Below are 24,508 nucleotides of genomic sequence, written 5' to 3'. Positions count from 1 at the left end.
AATAATTATTTATTTCGGTCTTTTCCCAATTTCCCTATATCGAAGGTAAGTAGTGGCATTAGTAAGCGGTAAGTCCAAGTAGAGAAAAAACAGTAAAAAAAAAAAGGGTGGTAACTATTTGACATGCCTCCGAACCTTTTGGCGCCAACTCAATCCCTCTCTTTCTCTGCGCTCAAAGAACGGTAATTCATTCTCTGCAAACCAAAATTCAGTTCCCGTTTCTCTCTCCGCTGTTTGGACACCACCAAAACGCCGTAAACCAAAACAAATTCTGCTCTCTTTTACCGTGAAATTGTCCTACAAATGTACATTTCCCCGTTCCAATTCTCAATCTCGTGTTGTAGGTTTAGACGCTTTGCTTATTTTGAACATTTTGAATTTCCTTTGGCACTAATCGTTTCTCTTGCGTGCATGCTAGCTAAGACAATAATAGAAGTTGATGAAATTGATAGGTTTTCTTTGTTGCTCTTTTTTTTTTTATCTGAATTTTGCTCTGGTGCATCAGAGGATAGTTGAATGCTAGAAACATAAGCATAACTCGACTCGACATTGATATGTGTAACTTTTTTTATCAATGCGGTGTGGAAAAAGGAAACTAGTTGGAGAATATTTTTTAATTGGAATGTAGCTCCTCTAAAGTGCAGGATAAAATAATTTGAATTTGGCTTCTGGGATAAATTAAACGCAGTTGACAATGGTTCTTTTAGCTGAATCTAGCTCTGGTTCATCATAGAACAGTTGAATGCTTGAATAATGATTGCATAACTACGACATTGATGCTAGTTGCTAGTTGGAAAATGGAAAGCCAATTTGGGATGTTTGTGTATGATACAGATTAAGCGCTTCTAAGGAAGAAGAGAATGGCGACTATTGGAGATATTTGTGTTTCGGCATCCATCAATCTGTTGTCTGCGTTGGCATTCCTGTTGGCATTTGGAATATTGCGACTTCAGCCCTTTAACGATAGGGTCTACTTCCCAAAATGGTATCTGAAGGGGATAAGAGGCAGTCCAACAGGATCCAATGCAGTAAAGAAATTTGTTAATTTGGACTTTGCAACCTACATCAGGTTTCTGAATTGGATGCCTGCAGCATTGCATATTCAAGAACCCGAGCTTATTGATCATGCAGGGCTTGACTCAACCGTTTATATTCGGATTTATCTTCTTGGGTGAGTTGTAACTAAGTATCTCATTGAAATTTTACATGTACACATGGGCATAGTTTAAAAGAGACAGCAGTATCTGATCTACTGTTTTGAATTTAAATGTTTGATCCTTTTCTTTTTTGATATATTCTTTTCTCTGATGGGAATACTTGTGTACAGGGTCAAAATATTTGCTCCAATCACCTTACTTGCTTTTATGGTTTTGGTTCCTGTTAACTGGTTCGGGAAAACATTGGAAGCACCGGGAGCTAAGGATTTGACATTCAGCAGTATTGACAAGATTTCGATATCAAACATTCCATTTGGATCAGATAGGTGGGATGATCCTTATGACAGTCTTGTCCTAGCTCTGAGTTTCTCTCTCTTAACAATTTGACTGGTTGTGTTGGAAATGCGATTGCAACTTTGATCTTTGACTTTTAATTAAGAAAACCAGAGTACCACTAAGAGTTTCAATATTAATTGAATTAACTTGTTCATTTTCTTTTATTATAATAGGGTTTCAGACTCTTATTTTGTGTCATGAATCATGTTATATTACGAAATTTCATGTCACTTTCTTCCAGGTTTTGGGCGCATATTGTAATGTCATATGTCTTCTCATCTTGGACATGCTACAGTCTTTATAAGGAATACGGGATTATAGCAGAAATGAGATTGCGATTTTTGGCAGCTGAACGTCGTCGTCCGGACCAGTTCACTGTAAGTTGGTCTCATTTTGACTGAGTTCTTTTTGCTGTTTCAGTGCTCTTCATAAGAAAGGAAAAAACTTAAGATTCAGCACCAAAATTTCTGCATTTTTGGTGCTCTAGCTCCTACAAATACATTTTGTTGCCCATATGAAGAGAGTTATCACTCATATTTATGGAAGTTGACCTTATCTGAAGATGTGATTCTATATGTTATTTTGTGGCTGACTTACCATGGTATTTTTTTGGCCTGTTATGATTTCCCTCAAATACCCCTGAATCGGTGAATCAAACATTTGACTGAATATGTTTTATCTTGTAATTCAAATGAGGGAATTTAGTTAAAATTTGGGTTATGTTGCATGATTGCATCCATGTAAAATTATGAGAAAAAATTCGGAATATCTATGACTATGACAAGGTGTGTGCGCGTGGCTGCATATATCAGCGGCCCATATGCATGCATGGGATGCGTAACTAGTTGGGATTTCTAGTCTGCCATGCATGATTGCATTCTACAATTAAATCCGATGCATAGTCTTTCAGCTTGTATTTGTTTGATAGGATATTGATAGTCAGAAAGTATCTGTATTTTAGTATTTTTAGGAGACTTGCTAGCAAAATTATCCTTTTCAGATGCTTGTCTAGTTGTCTTCTATGTTGTATATTATTTATGCTTAGTTTTTGGTCACTTTCCAAGAGAGTTTTAAGTTGCGGCTTTTGTTTATCTTTTGTATATTTGCATTTTTTTTTCCAGATATTGGAAGAATTGAGCTAATAGTTGCAGCCAATTTCCACCTGTCCTGAAGCAAGCTGAATATTGTTTCGTAATAACCACTTGGATTTTCTCACAGGTCCTGGTAAGGAATGTTCCCACAGATCCCGATGAATCAGTCAGTGAGCACATCGAACATTTTTTTTGCGTCAACCATCCTGATCACTATCTGATGCATCAGGTATGTTGCTTAATAGCAATTACGAATAATCTTTCAAGCATGTATAATTGTATACTGTTTTTAGTTGTGTTGGGAATTACCACTTCGCCTTCTTCATAAAGGGCTACCCGGGTCTGAGGAAGATAAGTTTATGCAATAACACATCATAAATACTCAAAATTTAACCTGATTTTATCCAACATGTCGATATCCTTGAATAAGAGAAATTACTATTATAACTTACCTGGATAAATTTACAAATCCTCTTCCACACTGATATTACAACTTTATAGACAAAGCTACAAACCTTATGTCCATGCAACTTTTATGGACGAGGTTGCCAACCCTCCTCCAACATTACTCAGAATATGTTGTCCTTCATTCTCATTCAGCTACAATACTTTGATAGATAAGCAGCAAATCCCACATTTGCCGTATAAGGATAAGAACTATCGTACCACCAGTTTTCTATTAAGAAAACATATACGTCACTTATCTTGATATATGGTTACAAGTTACAACTTTTTTTTTTTTATTGGTAAATGTTAGTTATTAACTTGTTAGTTTTTGTTAGTTGAAGAAATTTGAACCCAGATCTCTCCCTCTCTCTTTTTTCCCTTCAACCACCAGACCAACTTTATAACTCCGTTACAAGTTACAACCTAAAAGTTAGAAACCTTCAATAATCATTCAGATAAGAATTTTGGTCAAACCCAACATTTTAACACATTGGCCTTTGTTTTAGGATTTGTGATTTACTGAGGTTCACTTCAACTGATTGAGTACCTTCTATTATGAATCTTGAATTTGTATTACTATTGTCATTTTCTCTAGTGTAGCAAGAATAATTTGTTATGAATTATTGGTAGGTTGTTTATAATGCGAACAAGCTTGCATCCATAGCTGCAAAGAAGAAGAAATTAATAAACTGGCATGTTTACTACCAAAACAAATACGAAAGAAATCCTTCCAAGAGGCCAACTATTCGGGTAGCTTTCTTTTCATGATATACTATCAAATTACTTTTTCTAATTTTAGAAGAGGCCCCCTTTTAGCATTTTCTTTTTCACAAGAATAGCCATAATTGGGGATATCAGCTAATAACCTTTTATGTTTCACGATTTGATTTATTATCTATAGACAGGTTTCCTGGGTTTCTTGGGGAATAAAGTTGATGCTATTGATCATTATACTGCAATAATTGATAATTTGAGCAAACAAGTAAGTACTGATCAAATCATACAATGGATATGTCAATGTCACCCTTATCCTTTTTTGTAATAGTAACTATTTTTTTACAAATTTTGTCATCCAGTCATTTTGCCAACTCTTATCACTTTTATAATATTTTGAAGTAATCAAATTATGGTAATCGGATATCATTGTTATATTCAGAGGAGATAATGGGCTATGCTTTTAATAGTTCAGTGAGGGGACTTCAGAACATTTTGGACTTTTCTCTTCATTCTCTGCGCTTGTTTCACATGCTAATTAGATGTTCTCATTATTGATTATTATCCTTAGGTTTATGTCGCTAATTAGGTTGGCCAACTCCTAGTGCTACATGTACAAGTCGTAAATGACATGGTTTCATTTTTTTCTTGCAGTTACTCACAAACTGAACATATGATTAGTTTATTATAATCTCAGGAATGAGTAATGACGGCTACTTGAACTAGTTTCCATGATATCAATATTGATTGCAAAGATTCATCTTATGCCAATAGGGCAGGGTATGTAAGGCTGCTAGAGGAAAAAAGGAGAAGAATAAAAGGATAGTTAGTCATGATATCAGTAGTCTGTCAAAACGGATTAGAGGCAACTGTTACCACTTTGGCTAAATATTCTATTTGCTTTTATTTATGTCCGTCTGCTTAAAATCTGTTCATACGGGGATTAATTTCTTAGTGTTCATTTCAAACAGGAAGCCCAAGAAAGAGAAAATATTATAAACAATCCGACTGCTGTTATTCCTGCAGCTTTTGTTTCATTCAAAACACGATGGGCGGCAGCTGTGTGTGCTCAAACTCAACAAACTAGTAATCCTACTATTTGGCTCACAGAATGGGCTCCTGAGCCTCGGGATGTCTTTTGGGAAAATCTTGCCATTCCATATTTTGACCTCAACATGCGAAGATTGCTCATGACAGTTTCTTTATTTTTCCTAACCTTCTGCTTTATGATACCAATAGCATTGGTCCAATCTCTGGCCAACATTGAGGCAATTGAGAAAGTCCTTCCTTTCTTGAAGCCAATAATTGAAAAGTAAGTGGCCTCAATCTCATACCAGCTAATTAGTAAACTAATTTTCATCAATTCCTCAATGATCCCCTCCTCTTCTTTTATCAAACGTTTTTCCTTTCCCTTTGAAATTTAACGTGAAAAAGTCGTGAAATCAATCTTTTTTAATCTATCAAGATGTAGAAATGTGCCTGAACTATCAGTAAAATTGAATGCAGAGAGAGAAATGCAGCAATTTCATATTGAAGGACATCGCAATTTATACGGCAGGCTGTTTAATTATAGAGCTTTCATTAGTAGAAATATAACAATGTTGTATTTTCGGATTATTTATATAACCTTTTTAATTAATAAGGGGAATATATAAATATATTATATATATAAATTCTGATAATTAAATGTTGAGAAAACAAGTTACACACCAATGTAAAATAATTTTAATTTTTTATTGGGATATATAATTAAGGTATATATAATGAAGTAAAAAGAGAATTTTTTTATTGAAATGTGTCTCTTATAATTTTTACATTCATTTTCATATGATTTGTATTAAAACTTTTATCCTTTTAATCTCTTAATCAGTGACACTAATTAGTAAGACCCTAAATATATTTACTAATTTCTTTTTTCAATCTTTAATAAGACAAAACTTAGATGCAAATTCATAAGTACTTTTGGTGTTGTCTTTACCCAGAATCCAAGTTTCACCTCAGTAATCCTTGTTGACAGCTAATGAAACCTTTATTCCATGGATTAGTCCGAGGTAAAACTCTAATTCTAATTGGATAACACAAAAAGCAACTCATGAACTGCATTTTAAGATTTTTTCCTACTTGGTCAAATTTTAGATTCAGTTTTATAAGTATTTTTGGTGTTGTTTTTCCATCAAAATTGAATTTTCACCTCGGTAATCCTTGCGGATGTTTACCGATAAAAGTATAAAACTCCAATTCTTACCGAAGAACAACACTAAAAGCACTTGGAAAACTGCATCGGAGTTTTTTCCTCTTTACTATGCAATGTTGTATGTCTTCAAAACCGTCATTCCTTTCTGTAATGGGTTTGGTTTCATACACTGAGTTACTCGTTGCAGGTCATCTATCAAGTCTGTTATTCAAGGCTTTCTGCCAGGGCTAGCATTAAAGATATTTCTTATAATGCTTCCAAAGATTCTTATGACGATGTCCAAAATGGAAGGTTTTACTTCGCTTTCAGGTTTGGATCGGAGGTCAGCTTCCAAATATTACTTGTTTGTTCTCGTCAATGTGTTCCTTGGGAGTGTTATAACAGGAACAGCATTTCAGCAACTTCAGCAGTTTATTAGTCAGCCCTCAACAGAGTAGGCTCTGAGCTTGTTGAGTTTAGATAGCTTTTATTTGGGCACCCAGATTGGCAGCAACTGACATGGAGTATTAATTTGCAGGTTCACAAAAACTGTTGGCAGTACAATCCCCATGAAAGCCACATTCTTCATCACATACATAATGATCGACGGTTGGGCTGGAATAGCTGCAGAGATCCTTAGGTTATCTCCGTTGATTACGTTCCACATGAAAAACACATTCTTGGTGAAGACAGAACAAGACAGACAGAATGCTATGGATCCTGGTAGCTTGGAATTTGCCACATCTGAACCTCGCATCCAGTTATATTTCATGTTGGGGCATGTGTATGCTCCAGTCACACCTTTTCTTCTCCCCTTCATTGTAGTCTTCTTTGCTTTTGCCTACATGATCTTTAGGCACCAGGTGAGCTATGCATAGAGTTTGCTGCAATATTTTGTCTCTTGTAATTTATGCATGAGTGCCAGTAACTTATTCTTTGACACATTTCTTGTAAGTTCTAACACATTAATTTTTATTAAAAATTACAAAATCATTAATAAGAAATGAGATTCACAAGGTTTTCATGAAATTCCAGTCAATAATAGAAAACGAGATCGAAAGAGTATGGTTAAAAAGTGTATTACTAATATTTTTATTTATGCATAATTGCGTATCTAAACAAGCCAAAGAAATAATAAGATGAAAAAGACAATTGAATTGATGTTTGGTTACTTCACCTGCTAACATTGCATTACACCTCCCTAGGTAGTTATGCAAAGATTGAAGTAAATATCATGTTTCTTGTAATGCTTAATAACGGATTCTTTTTGTTGTCCCAAGATAATCAATGTGTATGCCCAGCAATACGAGAGTGGAGGAGCGTTTTGGCCAGATGTCCACGGTCGAGTAGTTATGGGCTTGATTATATCTCAAATTCTTCTTATGGGATTGTTAACTACAAGAGGTACAGATAAGTCGACTCTAGTGCTTATTGCACAACCCATCTTGACATTCTGGTTCCACAGATATTGCAAAGGTCGCTTCGAATCTGCATTTGTAAAATTTCCACTAGAGGTTGGTTAAGCAATTAGAAGTATGCATACATATGTGGGTCGGGAGATATCTGTTGTTAGAGTAACTAAACTATTAATTTGTTTGGATAAACTTCTTCAAAAATACTTATAAGAAAATAAAAAAAGAAAATGAAAAGGTAAAATAAATCGAACTTTTCTGATAAACTAAAATCAACTTATGCACCTAACATTTATAGAAACTCTTCTTATTTAACTTTTCTGAAAGTTAAGGTATATAAGTTGTTTTTAGTTTGTGGAAAGTTTCAATGCATTTAATCTTCTTATTTTCTTTTCTTACAAGTGTTTATGTATATCGGTCTAACTAGATTGAGTTTTGGGAGGCAAATATTAATGGTGGTCCTGTATTAGCTGACATATATGAGATTTGACAGGAAGCCATGGTGAAGGATACACTTGAGCGGGCTGTGGAGCCAAACTTAAACCTGAGAATTTATCTTCAGGATGCTTACGTGCACCCAGTTTTTAAGGGCGATGATTTTGAAAAACCAGCAATCATTGATGATGAAGAGGGCAATCCGCTTATTCAGACAACGAGAGCCTCTCGTCAGGATAGCAGGCCAGAATCTGATAGTGAAACCGGCAGTTGCTAAGGTACAGTTGCCATTTGAGATTCCAAGGAAAGACCATGGATTGGAGTGATTATCATTTGAATGAGTCAGCTATTTTTAGTTGAAATTGTGAGATGCCAGCAAGCAGAATTCTCAAAGCCAATTGCAACGTTCTTACCTTTCAGAAAGGCTTAAGGGACATTCTGTTGCTCTCAATTTCCTTCGAAAAATGTTATTTGTTGTATATAAACATGTACGTTTTGTTTTCTTGTAATTAATGTAGAAAAAACTGTTAGATATATGCAGTTAGTGAAAAATATGTATACGTTTGAGCCAACTGAACAGAAACAACCCTCCTGGATGAAAATAACTTTTTAGTGTTTTTTTTTTTAAAGGGAGATTTGAGAATTATATACGCTTCAGAAATAAATTTATCTTTATAGAGTTGCTTACACTACATTTCCTGTCAATTTTTATATCAATTTATTGCTCAAGAGTGACTAGCTGATTTGGTTGTGCTTTTACTCTTGTACACTTCCCACATGACAAAACTCTTTAATAGATAGAATGAATCAAGCATTGAAAAATTATCCAAGATATGTTTGTTTCTGAGAATAGTTTCAAGCAAAAAATTATTTTTGACAGGGAACCCAACGGTGAGGAGTGAGATTTGAGTGAAGACAGCAAAGACGTGTCCTTTCTTTCTTCAAAAGCGCAAACAGAATGCGCCATATGCGGTCCCTTGAATGATTAAGTGAGTTAGCACAAGTCACACAGCACACCATCTCTTATCTTATTTCCCTTCATCTTCTCCAATTATTTTTGGCTGGGTTAGGCTAGGTGAAGTCCAGATAAAATTATCAAGATATGTTTGTTTCTGAGAATAGTTGACTTGTTAAGGGTATGAAATTTTTATCACAGCACATAGCAAATAAAGTCCTCGAACAGTTTACTGTGACGTTCAACGGCTTGGGACTCAAATCTGGTAAGTATTTTTAGTTAGTTAATTCAAATAGGTTAGTTTTGTTAGTTACATACAATTAGTTAGTTATTAAATAACTTTGTGATGTACAACTCTATATAAGATAGAGTGCTTATGTAAAATAAATAAAATGAATCAACAAACATTCTACAAGTTTTTATCATTCTCTCTTCCTTCTTCAACACAACTATTTTGTTTTGAGTGTAATTACCAACAAGTATAACTATAAGCTATAGGATCTTGCTTGTATTCTACTCACTTTTCTTCCTTGCACTTTTGTTCATAAATAAGATATATATTTTGTTTATTGTTGTCACACTATAATAGAAGCATTCTCATCGCTTATAGTCCAAAGAAAAGAAAGAAGATTTGTTATGGAAAGCAATGACATGTCCCAAAGCTTAAAGAGATTTTCTTCCTTGCACTTTGGACTAAAGAAGTGGTAAATTATAATTTGAGATTTTATTTATTTATTGTCACTAATTTTTAGGATTAAAATGCGTCATTTTATAAAAGTTAGTAACAAAATATTTTTTTTTTCTATTTTATAAGGATACGTCAGCCTGTCGTTAATTATTTCACGAATTAGTAAAATGTATAAAAATTGAAAAATATGTGATAAAAACTTGAATGATAAAATGTATGAAATGATGATAATTGAGGGATCAAATTGCAATCTTTAATCCAGTATTTGCAAATCCATTCCAACATGAATAATCAGTTGCCCGTCAAACATCTCGACCGTTCATTATAACATTCACATATCTGACGGTAACAAGAGAAGCATCATCACTGGTGTGCCTTCACCTCAACCGTTACCATATTGTTTCTTCTTTCAATTACTCTTCAGATCGAACATCATAAGTTTCCATCACTCGAACCTTACTCCAATAGATGTAATGCACTAATTAGCATTAATTAGCATTAACCACCGAATCTCCTTCCTCGGATTCAGCTTCATCTTATCAATGGCAATTCTCGCGCCACGCTTTTCATTCTCAGTGATTCCTCGGAATCACCACAAACTCAAACGCTCTTTTTCTCACAAACCCTTTATCCAAAGGAAGCAGCTTTGGCACCAACTTGGATTGCAAAGCCTCGTTTCCCCCTTTTCCCTTAACCCCACTTCTTCAAAATTGTGTGCCACGTCACGGTTGTCCATTGAGGAAACGGAGCAGCAAATCGGAACCTTGACCCGACCCGAAGACCTAAAAGGGTCATTGGCGTATCTGTTTAGGACTGAAACTGGTGGCGGTTTGGTGAAAGTTCATGTCACAAGGAGAAATGATAGGTATTCTGTTTACATTGAGATTTCTTCGTTGGATATAAGTGGCGGTGTTGGTGAAGCGCTTTTGTTGTGTTGGGGTGTGTATAGAAGTGATTCATCGTGTTTTGTGGATCTGGATACGATAGGTTTGAGTGAAAATGCGGCAATGGGGATGAATGTTAGTCCCTTGGTGCAAAATTCTGATGGAAAGTTTGCAATTGAGTTGGAATTTGATGCCAAGCATGTTCCTTTGTACTTGTCGTTTTTCTTGATGTCGTCTTTGGATTCAGGGTTGGAGATCAGAAGCCATAGGAGAACGAATTTTTGCATGCCGGTTGGGTCGCTTCCTGGGTACCCTTGTCCTTTGGGGGTCTCTTATTCTCCTGATGGGTCTGTGAATTTTTCTATTTTCTCTAGACATGCTGAGAGTGTGGTTTTGTGCTTGTATGATGAGAATGGCGTGGAGAAGCCTGCTTTGGAGCTTGATTTGGATCCTTATGTGAATAGGACAGGTGATATCTGGCATGTCTCGTTTGAGAGTGCTAAGGGTTTTGTGAGCTATGGTTATCGCTGCAGACGGGGTGTTCTTAAGAAGAACAAGGATGATGGTTTTGCTGAGCATGTTGTTTTGGATCCGTATGCTAAGATTGTTGGGAACTCTTATCCTGATGGTGTTGGATTAGTGAAGAATCTTGGATGTTTGAGGAAGGAACCTTTTTTTGATTGGGGTGGTGATCGTCATCCGGATTTGTCCATGGAGAAACTAGTGGTTTATAGGTTGAATGTGAAGCGCTTTACGCAACACGAGTCCAGCCAACTTCCAAGTGGCTTAGCTGGGACCTTTACTGGTTTGGCTAAGAAGGTGCAGCATTTTAAAGATCTAGGAGTGAACGCCGTTCTGCTGGAGCCGGTTTTCACGTTTGATGAGAAAAAGGGACCATATTTTCCTTGCCACTTTTTCTCTCTGATGCACATTTATGGACCATCTGGTGGTCCTGTATCTGCTATTGCCGCTATGAAAGAGATGGTTAAAACTATGCATGCCAATGGGATAGAAGTTCTTGTGGAAGTTGTTTTCTCCAATACCGCAGAGATTGGTGCTATACAGGGAATTGATGACTCGTCCTACTATTATGCAAATGGAGTTGGTGGTTTGAAGGTGCAGAGTGCTTTGAACTGTAACTATCCTATAGTGCAAAATTTGATTCTGGATAGTCTTCGGCATTGGGTGACTGAGTTTCACATTGATGGCTTCTCTTTCATAAATGCTTCACACCTGCTGAGGGGATTTCATGGGGAGTACTTGTCTAGACCTCCATTAGTTGAAGCAATTGCTTTTGACCCAGTACTCTCCAAGACTAAAATCATTGCAGATTGTTGGGATCCCCATGGCATGGTAGCAAAGGAAATTCGCTTTCCTCATTGGATGAGATGGGCTGAAATGAATACACATTTTTGTAATGATGTGAGGAACTTTTTAAGGGGTCAAAATCTTCTTAGCGACCTGGCAACAAGACTCTGTGGGAGTGGGGACATTTTTTCTGGTGGACGAGGCCCTGGATTCTCTTTTAATTACATTGCCAGGAACTTTGGAGTTTCTCTTGTGGACTTAGTTAGCTTCAGCAGTGTGGATGAATTAAGTTGGAATTGTGGAGCAGAAGGACCTACTAACAACACTGCTGTTCTTGAAAGACGACTCAAGCAAATCCGTAATTTCCTCTTCATCTTGTTTGTGTCATTAGGAGTACCTGTTCTGAACATGGGAGATGAATGTGGCCAGTCTTCTGGTGGTTTTACTGCATATGATGGTATAAAGCCTTTCAGTTGGAGTGCTTTGAAAACAGGCTTTGGTAAACAAACCTCAGAATTCATTTTCTTTTTAAGTTCATTGAGAAAGAGGAGGAGCTATCTTCTTCAGAGGAGGAGCTTCTTAAAAGAAGAAAACATTGAATGGTATGGAAGTGATGGGGATCCACCAAGATGGGAAGACCCATCCTGCAAGTTCCTGGCAATGATTTTGAAGGCTGAAGTAACGGAGTTCTTAGAGAGCTCTGTATCTTCTGATATATCCGGGGATCTATTTATTGCTTTCAATGCAACTGATCATCCAGAAACTGCAGTTTTACCCTTGCCTCCAGAAGGAATGTCATGGTACCGTTTAGTTGACACGGCTCTTCCATTTCCCGGCTTTTTCTCGACCAGTGGTGAAGTTGTCCCTGAGCAGACAGAAGGTTTGTTTACTTATCAAGTGAAGTCTTACAGCTGCACTTTGTTTGAGGCAAATAACAGGACCATTTAAAAGAAATACTTTCCCCTGTCCACGACTTTCCTCAACCTCTGTAAATTTTGTCATTGCAAGTAATTGGCCTGTTACGGGTTTTGTAGATTAATTACTACGATATAATAGTAAATTGGTGAGAACGCATACCAGGCAGTGTCTGCTGGAATCCTGTGTACATAGTTTCATTGTAGTGATTTCTTATGCTCAGTGATAAGGAGTGTCTTAATTATTGAATAAATAAGGAGTATTTATTTTTGAATTATTTGTGTTAATATATATTAATTTCATTGTTAGTAATTCTCATCCCTAGATCATTCTGTAGTCCGCTCTGTTCTGAATGAATCTCTTGCAGCAATGCATTCACCTCCCCTGCAAAGTCCATCCTTAACAGATTGCCATCAGGTTCAAGGGGCGCTCGCAATGGTCTTTTGATGCTTACACCACCATACAAGATTGTAGACTAATAATGGGTGGATTACAACAAGGAAGTTGCATGCATGTGCTTACGATATTCAAATTCAAATATATATATACAAATACAAGTTTTCAGGGAGCGGATTGGGTGACTTTGAGGCGGGAAAGTCACCCTGCCTTTCAGTGATTTTAAGCCATTTGATTAATTTAATGCATCAAATTTTGACACATGGCCATTTCCATACTTTTGTTGCTTGCTGTTGCTGCAATAGCTTGGGCAAAGAAAAAAGAAGAGCTTCTCACAGTGCGATGGTGATGATAATGGGGGTTCAAGGCAGTGCGGTGGTTGCAAATGTAGTGGTTGCCAGAGGCGCCTGGAGAAGGCAGCAGACTGCAATGGCAGCTTCTAGTTTTTTTTCTCTCCAATATCTGAGAAATTTTCTTCACTGCAGGAGGACAAATGGACAACGAAGAACATGTATATATATAACTATATAAGCAACATAACGAAATAGGTAGGCAAATTAAGTTTAACAGCATATATTGTACAGTCATTTTGAAAGCATAATTTCTTAATACTTTCAGAAACCCACAAGAGCTAAGCTAGCATATACACATTATATTGCCAACAAAAAGTTTTTATGTTTGTGGAAACTCAAGTGTTATAACCGGTGGATTCTTAAATCCCAGCCTACTTTAACTTCAAGTTTCTCTTGTATCATTGAATGCATATTACCGTTTTTTTTTAATTGAATTCATCATTCTACAATGTCACTATTTCATATTATGAATAACAATAATTTAGTCTCAAGGTTCAACTTCTGGAACTAAGAAGCATTTCACTATTTATATTTATAGATGGAAGCATCCGGATGCACCGACAACATCCTCATTTAGGAAGAGTTCCTTGTTAATGTGCCCCAAACATTTGGAGCCAAGATATATGTTGATAGACAAAAAAGAAAATTGAAGACTTCAAGAATCTAGCAGCTTGGAAGTCAGAATTTCAGATGTTAAAAAAATAACACTACAAGTTACAACCATCGTCATCTGTCGCCATCTCCGGGCACCTCCACAATATCCATGTTTGCAACCGTAACATCACCTTGAACCCCACCTTGCTACCATGGCAAACCCGTGAACAAGTTCTCTGCTTTTTTTACCCGAACAATTACTCATTTACCCGGACCCATGATGGAGCTCGACCCACCATCAAGCTCAGGGCCGACCCAAGGGTAAGGCAGCCCAAACCCTTGCTTTAAGGCCACCAAGAGAAACTTATTTGTTCCCAAACTTGGTTTTCTTACAACTCTCTTGGGCATCAAATCACTACTTGCAATGTCTGTAACTGAAAGCATTAAAATAGGCACAATTTCTTCAATCAATAACGTGATATCTCCAATAGACCGGTACACCGAGGAGGGCACTGGCACCACTGTTATTATAAATGCTGCCATAGCCTAGCCCAAGGGTGGATGTGAAGCAACTTTTAAGTAGTTGAACTATAGCATCCTTGTTGTGGTGGAAAACAGTGCTGGAAGCAGAGAGCACGAAGTAGTTACTCCAACGCTTCACCATCTGGATCCACAAAGACGTCACAATGGGCAAGGAGGGCCAGGAACAACCAGAAGCAAGGGCACTCCCAGCAGGGGCAATCAGTGCAAGGAATCGTTCAGTGGCTTTGTCAAGTTTATATGTAATTGTGAGGCTTACAAAAGCTGCCAAAGGCAAAGGAAGTGTAGCTGGAGAATTCCCATCTACAGGAATTAAAAATACTGTCGAAATAATGAACCTTTTGGTTCCACATACCATAATATTAATGCAAATGCTATCAAGCACTCCAAGAACACTGGTTAATGAAATGAATGAAAGTAGAAAACTTTGACTAAAAAAAAAGCATCCATTGTATTAAAAAAAAGTTACTTACTTTTTCTTGAGTAATTGGAAGTGTTTAATAAGTTTTAAATATCATTTGAAGGTACTTAATACTTAAATAATTATAAAGATTAAAAAATAAGACAAATTTTGTCCACCATACAGCAAGTTGATTAATATAATTCGTCCTGACCAGCTCTCTTGAAAGATTATGGATCTTTGTAACAATGTCATTTAAGGATCTCCTGTTGCAAATAAGGAATCTTCCCAATTACTTTTTTTTTTGTATTTGCAATATAATAAATGATTTCTTTTCTATTAGTCAAGACAGTCGTTTGAATTCTCCTTAGTGTTTTAACAAAATCCAAAAGAATACAGAACAAGAGACTAAGACCAATTTACCTATATCAAGGCTTGGGACATCGACACCTGTGGCTGCTAAGATTTTCTTTATCTGTTGCTCAACAAGAGCTAAATTTGCAGCAGGGCTAATCCAGTCAGTTCCATCCATAAAAGCTGGCTTCCATATGTCCCGCGTATCTTCAGCTGAAAAGTAGCTTGCAATGGTAACCAAAGAAGCTGGAAGAAAATCGGCTAGATCTTTGAGGCCTGAGAAAACAAAGAACGTGAAAATCAAATTACACAGCAAGCATACTAAACAAGGTTTGAAAAATCACTATTACAATACAACCCAGTGCAAATTTCCCTAATATATGTGGTTCACTATCAATATTGTTCCGGGGTATATCAATATCAAGATATATCACTCTTTATTCCATTAAGATTGAAATTAAGATTGCATTTTAAAGTGAGAATAAAATTTTCTTGTGGTAAATAATGTGTAAACTTTTTAAATTGTTCCACGATAGTAGTGGGGGAGTCCTCAAGGTGATAAAAAGATAGGAATTGTTTGTGATTTGGACATGACATTAATTAAATTTTTTTTTGAACAAGGAACTTCTTATTTTAAAAGAATAACCGGTGAATTAAATTTGGACACATAAGAATTTGAGTAATTTAAACTGCAGAATATAAATAATGGTTCAAGTATATCTAGTAGTTGATAACAATTTATACTATCATAATAAGGCTAGTAGAAGGCCAAAGCCTTTAGATCACTCAAAATCTTGGATACCTGATTTAAGATCATATAGGGTAGGATATATCCATTATAATAGAGAATATGATAACATTTCACTATTTGCGGGTACCAAGAACATCAATTATACAAATTTGGGATATATAAGTTTTTCAAAAATAGAAGAAGAAGGGATGTGAATACCCGCTATAACAAGTCACAAATATTTACAACAAGGAAGTGTTGATGTATGTTTTAATTCAGTTAGTTAGTTAGGAGTTAGTTAGTTTGATAGCTATGAAGGTTGTTATAGCTACATGTACAGTGTGTATAAAAATAGTAGTGATCATGAATGAGAAGTATGAGAGTGCAGAAGTTTTAATTCAGAATTCTAAGTTTCCTCTATTTTCTCAATCAATTTTTTCATCTTCTCTTATTCTCTAACATAGAGTGAGTGAGTGCATAGTGTGAGTGTGTGTGAGAACTTTATTTGTTCCAACAAGAAGGGGAATAGGGGATAAGTCTAGGACATCAAGCTCCCACAAATAGACTATACAAAACAAAGCACAAGCAAAACATATAACAACACAGAACCCTCGGTAGTTGTGTCTAACAGCCATCTGCCTTCCCACTGTGGCCCTCCTGTGATCGTTCTTGCTTGTTCACTGCTTAAAATCAAGCAAAACCTAGAAAAATATACAAGGATGAGTAAGGCTTTGTAGTCAAGTACGAGAAAGTAAACACACAGATAACACCTAAGTTCTCTAACACATATATACACCTATTGAGTTGCACACCATACTTTATGACTAACAAAATATCCTTTATATATAACAAGCAAGTGTGCTAACAGTCAATATCAGGCAGAAACACATATCTCAATCAAAGTATTTGTACTTACACTGGTCATCACACAGTCTGAAATCATTACAATCCACATATACCAAACAATCACCTAACCCACAAAGTTAATCATCCTATATGAGTGTGATGCTTGTTCCAATGTTAATTAATTACTACTCTTCCATTTATGATGTCAAGCATGGAGTACCAAATAGTATTTATAAGGCACCCTTGGCACTAAGCCATGAAATAACCCAAAAACTTGGAATGACACTAAGCCAGAGATATCACCAAATTTGGGTGGCACTAAGCCTAGCAATGGACACTAAGTCCTGGGATCCCATGATGCATGACTTATTTCAATTTCTTTCTCTTGATATTAGAGATGAGCCGGATGGAATAAATTTTTCAGAAAACACTCGCCCGCTTTTCATTTGACAAGCCTTTTTCTCACCCATAAAACAAAATCATAAGCCTTCAAAAGAAGAAGTGTTTAGGACTAGTTAAAACATTATATATGAATTTTAAAAGTAAAGGATTTTGAATTTAAATTATACCAAATAATATGATTATAAGTTCATATAAATCTAGATATAGATGTAGATAGGTACTATTGAAGAAACTAAGTATAAGATTTTCTAAAACCAAAAGTTGCACATAAGAACCATACATTAGCTTGAAAACAATTTAGACCAATAAAAGACAGTTGGGTGTGAAAAATCTCAAAAACAAAAAATTATTAGGGCTAAGAATTTACAGAGAACCTCCCAGAGTATCAAGAAAGAACTGGAATATTTCCTATAATTTTTCAACTACCACAACTTCCTCAAATCAAGTCTCATTACAACTCCAAGAAGAAAAAACTGCAGAATTCTATTCCATCCCACACTCATTTTATAAAATTCATAATCAATTCTCTAAAAATGCAAATCCACTTATCCCAAATCCTACAAGATCCTTATCAAGTCTATTTTTCACTAAAAATACATAACAAGCATCAATCCATGCCAAACAATGAAGTTTATTATTTTTATCTCACAGCTACACAAAATCAAAATCAACATGGAGTATGCAGTGTAAAGCAATCACTAAAAACTATACAAAATTCAAAAGCATTATAAAGAAGGCAAACAAATCTACAACACTACCAAAGGGCATAAAAACAAACACCTGTAGCAAATACTGTTTAAACCATAACACAGGGTGATGCTGTCTCACAATTCCAGCATATAGCATTAAATGTTTCAAGTCATTCATTTACTTCTAAATTCTTTCCAACTACTTATAGATCAAGAGTGTAGTTTACTTGATTTCCATAACACCTAAGGCAGAAATACAATCACAGATTCAATCGTTACATCTCCTACACACTCCACATGCTAACGTACTCACAAAACAACTCATATGTCTATGCCTAGAAATTTAAATTTTCACATTTTACACCAGTAATTAGCATATAGCTTGGCCAATTCATTAAGGAACTTATGAAACAATTATTAGTTCAAATATCCAGCAAGTTACTTGTTTAAAATCAGAAACTCAGAATCCACAAGTCACTTAATAAATACACTTAAAGCATATTTCAATCTAGCACTCACACACCAATTAATCGCACTTCCATACACATCCTGTTTTGCACCACAATTCAATTCACTTAGAGCAGTCATATACACAATGTAAGCATCTCTCAAACACCATTCACAACTCACCAGTCACAGTTTAACTATACAATTGAATTCTCTCACAACCAATATAATCAGCATTAGATTGAGCATATTTCTCTTAATTGGAAACAATTGCATCAATTTAAATAATAAAAGGACAAAATGCATAAATTAAAACAATTACACCCACTAGTCTCAATGATCACAATTCATATATTTTAAGCATAACCAACCATCAGACTTAGCATAAAAAGTTTATTCATAACTCATTCCCATATTCACTAGTTAGTCAAGCACAACTCGCTCCATTAAAGACATTATGAAACAAATCTCACAAGTATAATCATGTATATAGACCACCATAATAATAAAATACATAATCATCACATGACATATTTTAAAAAAATCTCTTCAAGCAATTGATCAATTGCTTTGGGCCGGGATTTGCCGGATAGTGAGAGAGTAACATCGGTCTCTCAATGTCTGAATTAATTGCTATATAACAATGGCAACACGTATACGTGTCTTACGAATCGTAATCCCAAAAGCATTGAGAGTGGGGAACTCCTAACTCTCTCCGTACGCCAAAACGTACATTATCCCTCTCTCTCTCTCTCTCTCTCCCTTTACCTGGGGGTTTGCTGGGACCTCCAAGATTACTCTGAGACGTTATCCTCTTCCGTGCATAGAATTTTCTCTCTAACCCTTGGTTGACATAAATTACTCAATAGAGAACATAATGACTAAATTGTTCGTATTTTATATAACATATTATTTAATTAACATTTTGTTGTTGTTTGTCTTTCTAACTCACGTGCATACTCTTGTCACTCTAGGATTTTTATTACAATAATTACCAAGTCATGATTGATTCTTAGGTTCATTTGGCGATGAGTCACTCTAGGATTTTTATTACAATAATTACCGAGCCATGATTGATTCTTAGGTTCATTTGGCGATGAGATTAGAAATTTATGATCAAATATGCATACGATGGAATGAGAGTTTTTTTTGTTAGATATATATGTGACACTATTTTATAAAAAATCAAATAGGAAAATCACATATTCATTCCCCCGTATCCGTGCCATTATCATGTCTAGAAAAACCATACTAAAAGAAACTAATCACACGTTTTTATGATAATTAGTCATCAATAAAATTAAAAAATATCCGGATAAGATTTGATTAAATTTAATATATAAGATGCATTGTCTGTTTTGATCCTATTGTAAAAAAAATTAAGGATCCATGTTTCTCGACCCTAAAACGTCGTCGTTTCACGTGTAAGAGGTAAAAAATTACAAATGGTCCCTTTGAGCAGGAAACACGAGCCTAGCTCTCTTCCACTGAACTCTGTCAAATCGACACTATAAGAAGAATTTGTCAAAGACACTTGGAGTTCTACATCAATGTATTCGACGATATCATGGTCAAGGTACGTGATGTTTTTTTATATGCAAAAATTAAGGATCGAACTCGCTTAAAAAATAAGGTTATATATTAATCATGCCGTATTGGTGAGGATTTACTTTTTATGAATGCTTGAAAAAAATGGTTTTAAAAAAATACGTATAACTAAAATAAATTTTATATAACTAATTATATAAAAGTAGATATAAAATTATAACCAGTTTTATAGTTATAGGTATTTCAAATAACTTGTTTATTTATAACTAGTTATATATCCATATTTTAAAAATAATAACTAGTTATATCAAATTATACTCATATTTTAAAAATTAGTTATAGTTATAATAGTCAATTATAATTTATTATTTATTAGCTATGGTGATAGTTGTATAAATATTATAATTATCACCTTTTATATATATATATATATATATATATATATATATATTATATGCACGTGCGTGTCTGAATATATAAGTGAGATTAGTTTGGAGGATTTTTTTTTTTAAAAAAAAATGTAAATTATATTAAACTTAAAATAATACACCAATAAACGAGATATACCTCACAAGCCACAATTAGAAAAAATTAAAAGACAAAAAAATCTATATCAATATGCTAAAACAGATAACTTGTCTTAAGTTTTCTTTCTCGGCTGGTTGGTTGATTTAAGGTTTTGCGGTTATTTATTTTACTTTTATCGCGATTGTCTTTATGCTCTTCATTTTTTGTTTGGTCGGTGATTTATTTAGATGTGGGAATCAAAGATGATGCAAGCTGGTGCTTTTACTTTAAGTGGGGGTATAAATGCCATTTACTTAATAAGACTATTTTCTGCAGTAAAAAAAGATTATTTTCCAATTAACTGGACCAAAAAATAGTTTACCTATTATTCTCGGTATTTTCACATTCACCACCGGTGAATCATTTGACACACTGTAACCTTCGCCCTAGTTTTTACTTTTTAGTATAAAGATTTGGACAGCTGGAGATGTAAAAATAAATTTATGGACTAGTTATTAAGTTTAAGAAATATAAAAATATTTAATACTAGTTAGTTAATGAAGCGTGAAAAAATACTAGCTAGTTAACTATTTTTATTTATATTTTACTACTTTAAATATGTTTTTAATTTAAAACATAATATATCCATTCATAGTGTAAAAGCTTTACATACTGTCATGTTTAAAAATAAATTTTGTCAACTTCATAATAAATATTTTAAAAGTGATATTAATTTTTTTTAATTAATCAATAGTATTATACCGTACATATTTATTAAATTCTTTTAAAAACAACTTTTTTATTTATTAATATGTAATATTATATTTTAATTCTTGGCATACAGTTCATACAAATTTGAAGGACTACAAATAAATAAATTTGAAAAAAATAATTTAAAAAGTGTTATATATATATATATATATATATATATATATATATATATATATATATATATATAAATGCATTAAAATTCTCTATGTAAGAACCTCAATTTTTAGAAAACAATTCTTTAAGTTATTTATTCATAAAAAACAATATTTTTATGAAAGTAAAGCCCGCCTGCCTCGGGCAGTATAAAAAGCGAGAAATCTTCTTAGTGATGACCTAAGGACAAAGTAGTATTGTAAGATTTGTATTTTATAACTAACAAGTTTGATTTTGGTGTTATACTACAATTTAAGACAACCAAACCAGTTAGATTATAGGTTAACATACTATTGAAAATATAAGTAAAAATCTAAAATTAAATTCATAAAATATCTAACTAGGGACATCATTTTTTGCTAATGGAGTATCATTAACTTTCACTTGTGTCATTATAAAATTCTAATAATTAAATGTTAAATAAGGAAATATAATTTGTTAAGTATCTTTTATAATTTTTTAAAATTTTTATATAGTTTTATTACAAGATATTCCATGCTAAATATTGCATAAATAAATATAGTGAGAATACAAAATTTTTATGAAATAATATTATTTCAAATTAACCCTTAAGTATGAAATAAATTTAGAAGAAAAATATTCATTATCATTTACAATTTCCAACAGCATATGATGAAAATTACTTTTTACTAATACCATGGTTAGTAAAAAAAAAAAAGTAATCTTATTTGAAGATGTATTTACTTGCCTAACCTAAAGGAAATAGTTTTGTTCCTATATATCAACATACATTTTAAATTTTATATTTTAAGATATATTATATAAACATGCATTTTTCTATTTTAAATAAGAAAATAATTTTAACACACACACCCATATATATATAATACGCACTAAATTTCAAAATAGTGATCCATATAAAATCAATTAAATTTTATATAGACAAATTTTCATTACATTTATTAAATTTAATATGCATTAAATACTATACAAGAAATACTGATATATAGTATCAATACACAAATAAATAAATATATTGGTATTTTTTAGTATTAAATATATTTATTAATTATTTAGTATTAACAATATACTGATATATTGATATTATATCAACGCTAATTTTGTTTTATTTTAAAATTAAGATTTAATTTGTTCAAAAATATTATAAAACAGAAGAACAAAAATACTCACCTTTTATAGAAATTTAAAGTCATTTTTTTAAAAGACGGTGTCTGAATCATCACTTGAATATCTGACGCACTAAGCTTATATATATAAATGCATTATACTTGGTGATATTTCTTCGAATATAGAGGCACTAGGGGAAAGAAAAAGAAATGCAGTTACACCAGTATCATTTTTGTCACATTAAAACTGGACAAAGCTTCCAAAAGAACTAAAAGGAAAAGCCAATACAGTTACATAACCTTTAACATCTGAAAAGAGTTTCCTTCTGAAGTAGGAAGGTTAACATCCACCTTATGTAAGCCCACCGAATTCTCATAAATAAGATACATCACAAAATGAAGACACTAACCGCCCCGGGCTTCTCTTCTTGTGGCATCGTGCAATAATTCAATGTCCACCCCTTCTGGAGGCAATTGCACATATCTCACTACCGAACCTCTGATGAAGCAGTTTCTTACAGAAAGCTGAAACCAAAGTCACACGTTACTGACTATAATATGAAGAGAATCAAAATCAAATCAACATTAAAGCTATTCAGGTCATATTCCAAATTAAGGGTAACAAAATTAACCAGGAAAATGAGTATAAATCTCCATTCATTCTAATGTTTGATTCTCTCGTACCCAAAGCAGTATTAGGAAACCCTTTTGCAATGATATCCTTAAAATGAGTATCCCTCGTTTATCTATTCTAATTATCGCAGCATACCTTGGTATTTATTTCCTCTACCATCAAATTCACTATATCCATGTCTTTTCTTAATGGCGTACCAAAATAACCTTAATTCAGGGCAATGACACTTAACACAAAATGGGGCGTCCCCTTTAAAACACAAAGCTACCAAACATATGAACTCCAGAATCCTGACATACTATTACTTTCAAATGAAATCTTCTACCTCAACTTTCAACACAATTCAAATCATAATCTACAACTAAATTCAAAATTGACCAGTAACCACAGGCACACCATTGACGCCGATACTCAAATTTGAATACTGATTACAAAACAATCTCATTATTTAACATGTGCTAAATGCTTAAACACTTCACCAATTGATAAGCAGAATCGAAACAACTTTTAAAATTTAACAATACTATTAAAAAGTAATTTTGTTTTTTCAATACTAAGATAAAAGGTGGCCTGGTATGAGTTCAGACCTCCAACATCAACATCACACCCAAGTCCTTGAGCCGCAGGAGAGGTTAACAAAACGACTCAAATATCCTGATTTTTTTTATCCCAAAAAGAAAAGAAAGAGGCCTTACGAATACAGATTATCAGTGGCTACTCGGAAATCTATTGAATCATAACCCCAAAAAATTATAAACCCTAAACCCTAAAATGCAGAAGACTATCAAAGGAAACGGCAAATACAAATAGACGAAGAAGTATAAACCCTAGAGAGAGAGAGAGAGAGAGAGAGAGAGGGATACCATGTGAGGGTACTTTTCTTGATTGACGACGCTAGTGTTTTCGAGCTTGATGTTGAGGTACTGATCAACAGAATGCAATGTTCCTTTGATGGCCAAATCGTTCTTCAGCTCCACGATTACTTCCCTCCCCACCAAATCCTTGAAGTACGAGAAGAACAACTGCCACCACAACCCACCCAATTTTCACCACTCAAACGAAAATCAGGAAACAGAAAACAGAAAACAAAGAAACGAATCTGTACCATGTCTGCACAGAGGGAGAGCAAAAGGGGGCGATGGGAAACAAAACGCTGCTACGAGAATTTATTTAACCTTATTCTGAATTTCTATTCTCCGAAAAATGAATAAATAGTATCAAGATTTTACTCTTGTGCCGAAATTGCCCCGCACCACATTCCCCGCCCAAACTCCAAGAGCTTTGGATCACAAGAATAGAACACTTGCATAATCGGATATCACTTCAATCAAATTTTGATGTCTCAATCACGAGACTATTTTATTTTATGAAGAATAACTATTTTTGATAAGTTGAATTGAATATTTGTATGGTGCCTTATTATCCATGTACCTGTTTAAAAATATGACATTGGAAAGAAAAGGTGATGAAAAATAAAGATTGGTCTAATTGATAAGGAATAAATTTATGTTCCAAAAGGACATGAATTTGATTTTTGTTAT

The 24,508-nt window shown here is 34.1% G+C and overlaps 4 protein-coding genes across 11 annotated transcripts; 2 read left to right on the top strand and 2 right to left on the bottom strand.

Annotated features, from left to right (window-relative positions):
• Positions 1-860: 860 nt before the first annotated feature.
• On the top strand, positions 861-9,265 carry LOC100776693 (CSC1-like protein At4g02900). 4 transcript variants are annotated; one of them, XM_026127022.2, is made up of 12 exons: positions 861-1,171; positions 1,328-1,483; positions 1,735-1,870; positions 2,712-2,813; positions 3,662-3,781; positions 3,933-4,013; positions 4,717-5,057; positions 6,127-6,372; positions 6,457-6,781; positions 7,199-7,432; positions 7,824-8,043; positions 8,646-9,265. In XM_026127022.2, exons 1-11 carry the CDS (start codon positions 861-863, stop codon positions 8,040-8,042), a joined length of 2,271 nt encoding a protein of 756 aa, XP_025982807.2. In that variant the 3' UTR covers position 8,043; positions 8,646-9,265. The 4 variants fall into 4 exon arrangements, with proteins under 4 accessions (XP_025982807.2, XP_040868509.1, XP_014627407.3 ...); XM_041012575.1 differs by lacking the exon at positions 8,646-9,265 and having other exon boundaries at positions 3,933-4,017; positions 4,721-5,057; positions 7,220-7,432; positions 7,824-8,623; XM_014771921.3 differs by lacking the exon at positions 8,646-9,265 and having other exon boundaries at positions 7,824-8,620.
• A 540-nt stretch (positions 9,266-9,805) lies between these two features.
• LOC100777953 (isoamylase 2, chloroplastic) lies at positions 9,806-12,789 on the top strand. Its single transcript, XM_003554192.5, has one exon. The coding sequence runs from the start codon at positions 9,951-9,953 to the stop codon at positions 12,546-12,548; it is 2,598 nt and encodes an 865-aa protein (XP_003554240.1). The 5' UTR covers positions 9,806-9,950; the 3' UTR covers positions 12,549-12,789.
• A 974-nt stretch (positions 12,790-13,763) lies between these two features.
• On the bottom strand, positions 13,764-19,153 carry LOC102669144 (mediator of RNA polymerase II transcription subunit 33B). Of its 5 annotated transcripts, none has more exons than XM_026127025.2 (4): positions 19,035-19,153; positions 16,492-16,583; positions 15,222-15,428; positions 13,764-14,701 (listed from the first exon to the last, which is right to left on the bottom strand). In XM_026127025.2, the coding sequence occupies exons 3-4, from the start codon at positions 15,328-15,330 to the stop codon at positions 14,322-14,324; spliced, it is 489 nt and encodes a 162-aa protein (XP_025982810.1). In that variant the 5' UTR covers positions 15,331-15,428; positions 16,492-16,583; positions 19,035-19,153; the 3' UTR covers positions 13,764-14,321. The 5 variants fall into 5 exon arrangements, with proteins under 5 accessions (XP_025982810.1, XP_040868507.1, XP_025982811.1 ...); XM_041012573.1 differs by having other exon boundaries at positions 13,764-14,662; XM_026127026.2 differs by having other exon boundaries at positions 13,764-14,686; positions 15,222-16,583.
• Positions 19,154-22,475: 3,322 nt separating this feature from the next.
• Positions 22,476-24,263, bottom strand: LOC100305778 (Sm_like superfamily protein). Its single transcript, NM_001249611.2, has 3 exons — positions 24,073-24,263; positions 23,831-23,989; positions 22,476-22,858 (listed from the first exon to the last, which is right to left on the bottom strand). The coding sequence occupies exons 1-3, from the start codon at positions 24,073-24,075 to the stop codon at positions 22,739-22,741; spliced, it is 282 nt and encodes a 93-aa protein (NP_001236540.1). The 5' UTR covers positions 24,076-24,263; the 3' UTR covers positions 22,476-22,738.
• Positions 24,264-24,508: the final 245 nt, after the last annotated feature.

Source organism: Glycine max, chromosome 19 (genome assembly GCF_000004515.6).
Source record: "Glycine max cultivar Williams 82 chromosome 19, Glycine_max_v4.0, whole genome shotgun sequence".
Taxonomy (NCBI): domain Eukaryota; kingdom Viridiplantae; phylum Streptophyta; class Magnoliopsida; order Fabales; family Fabaceae; genus Glycine; species Glycine max.
The sequence above is the reverse complement of the archived record's forward strand: the minus strand, read 5'-3'. Positions and strand labels throughout refer to the sequence as shown.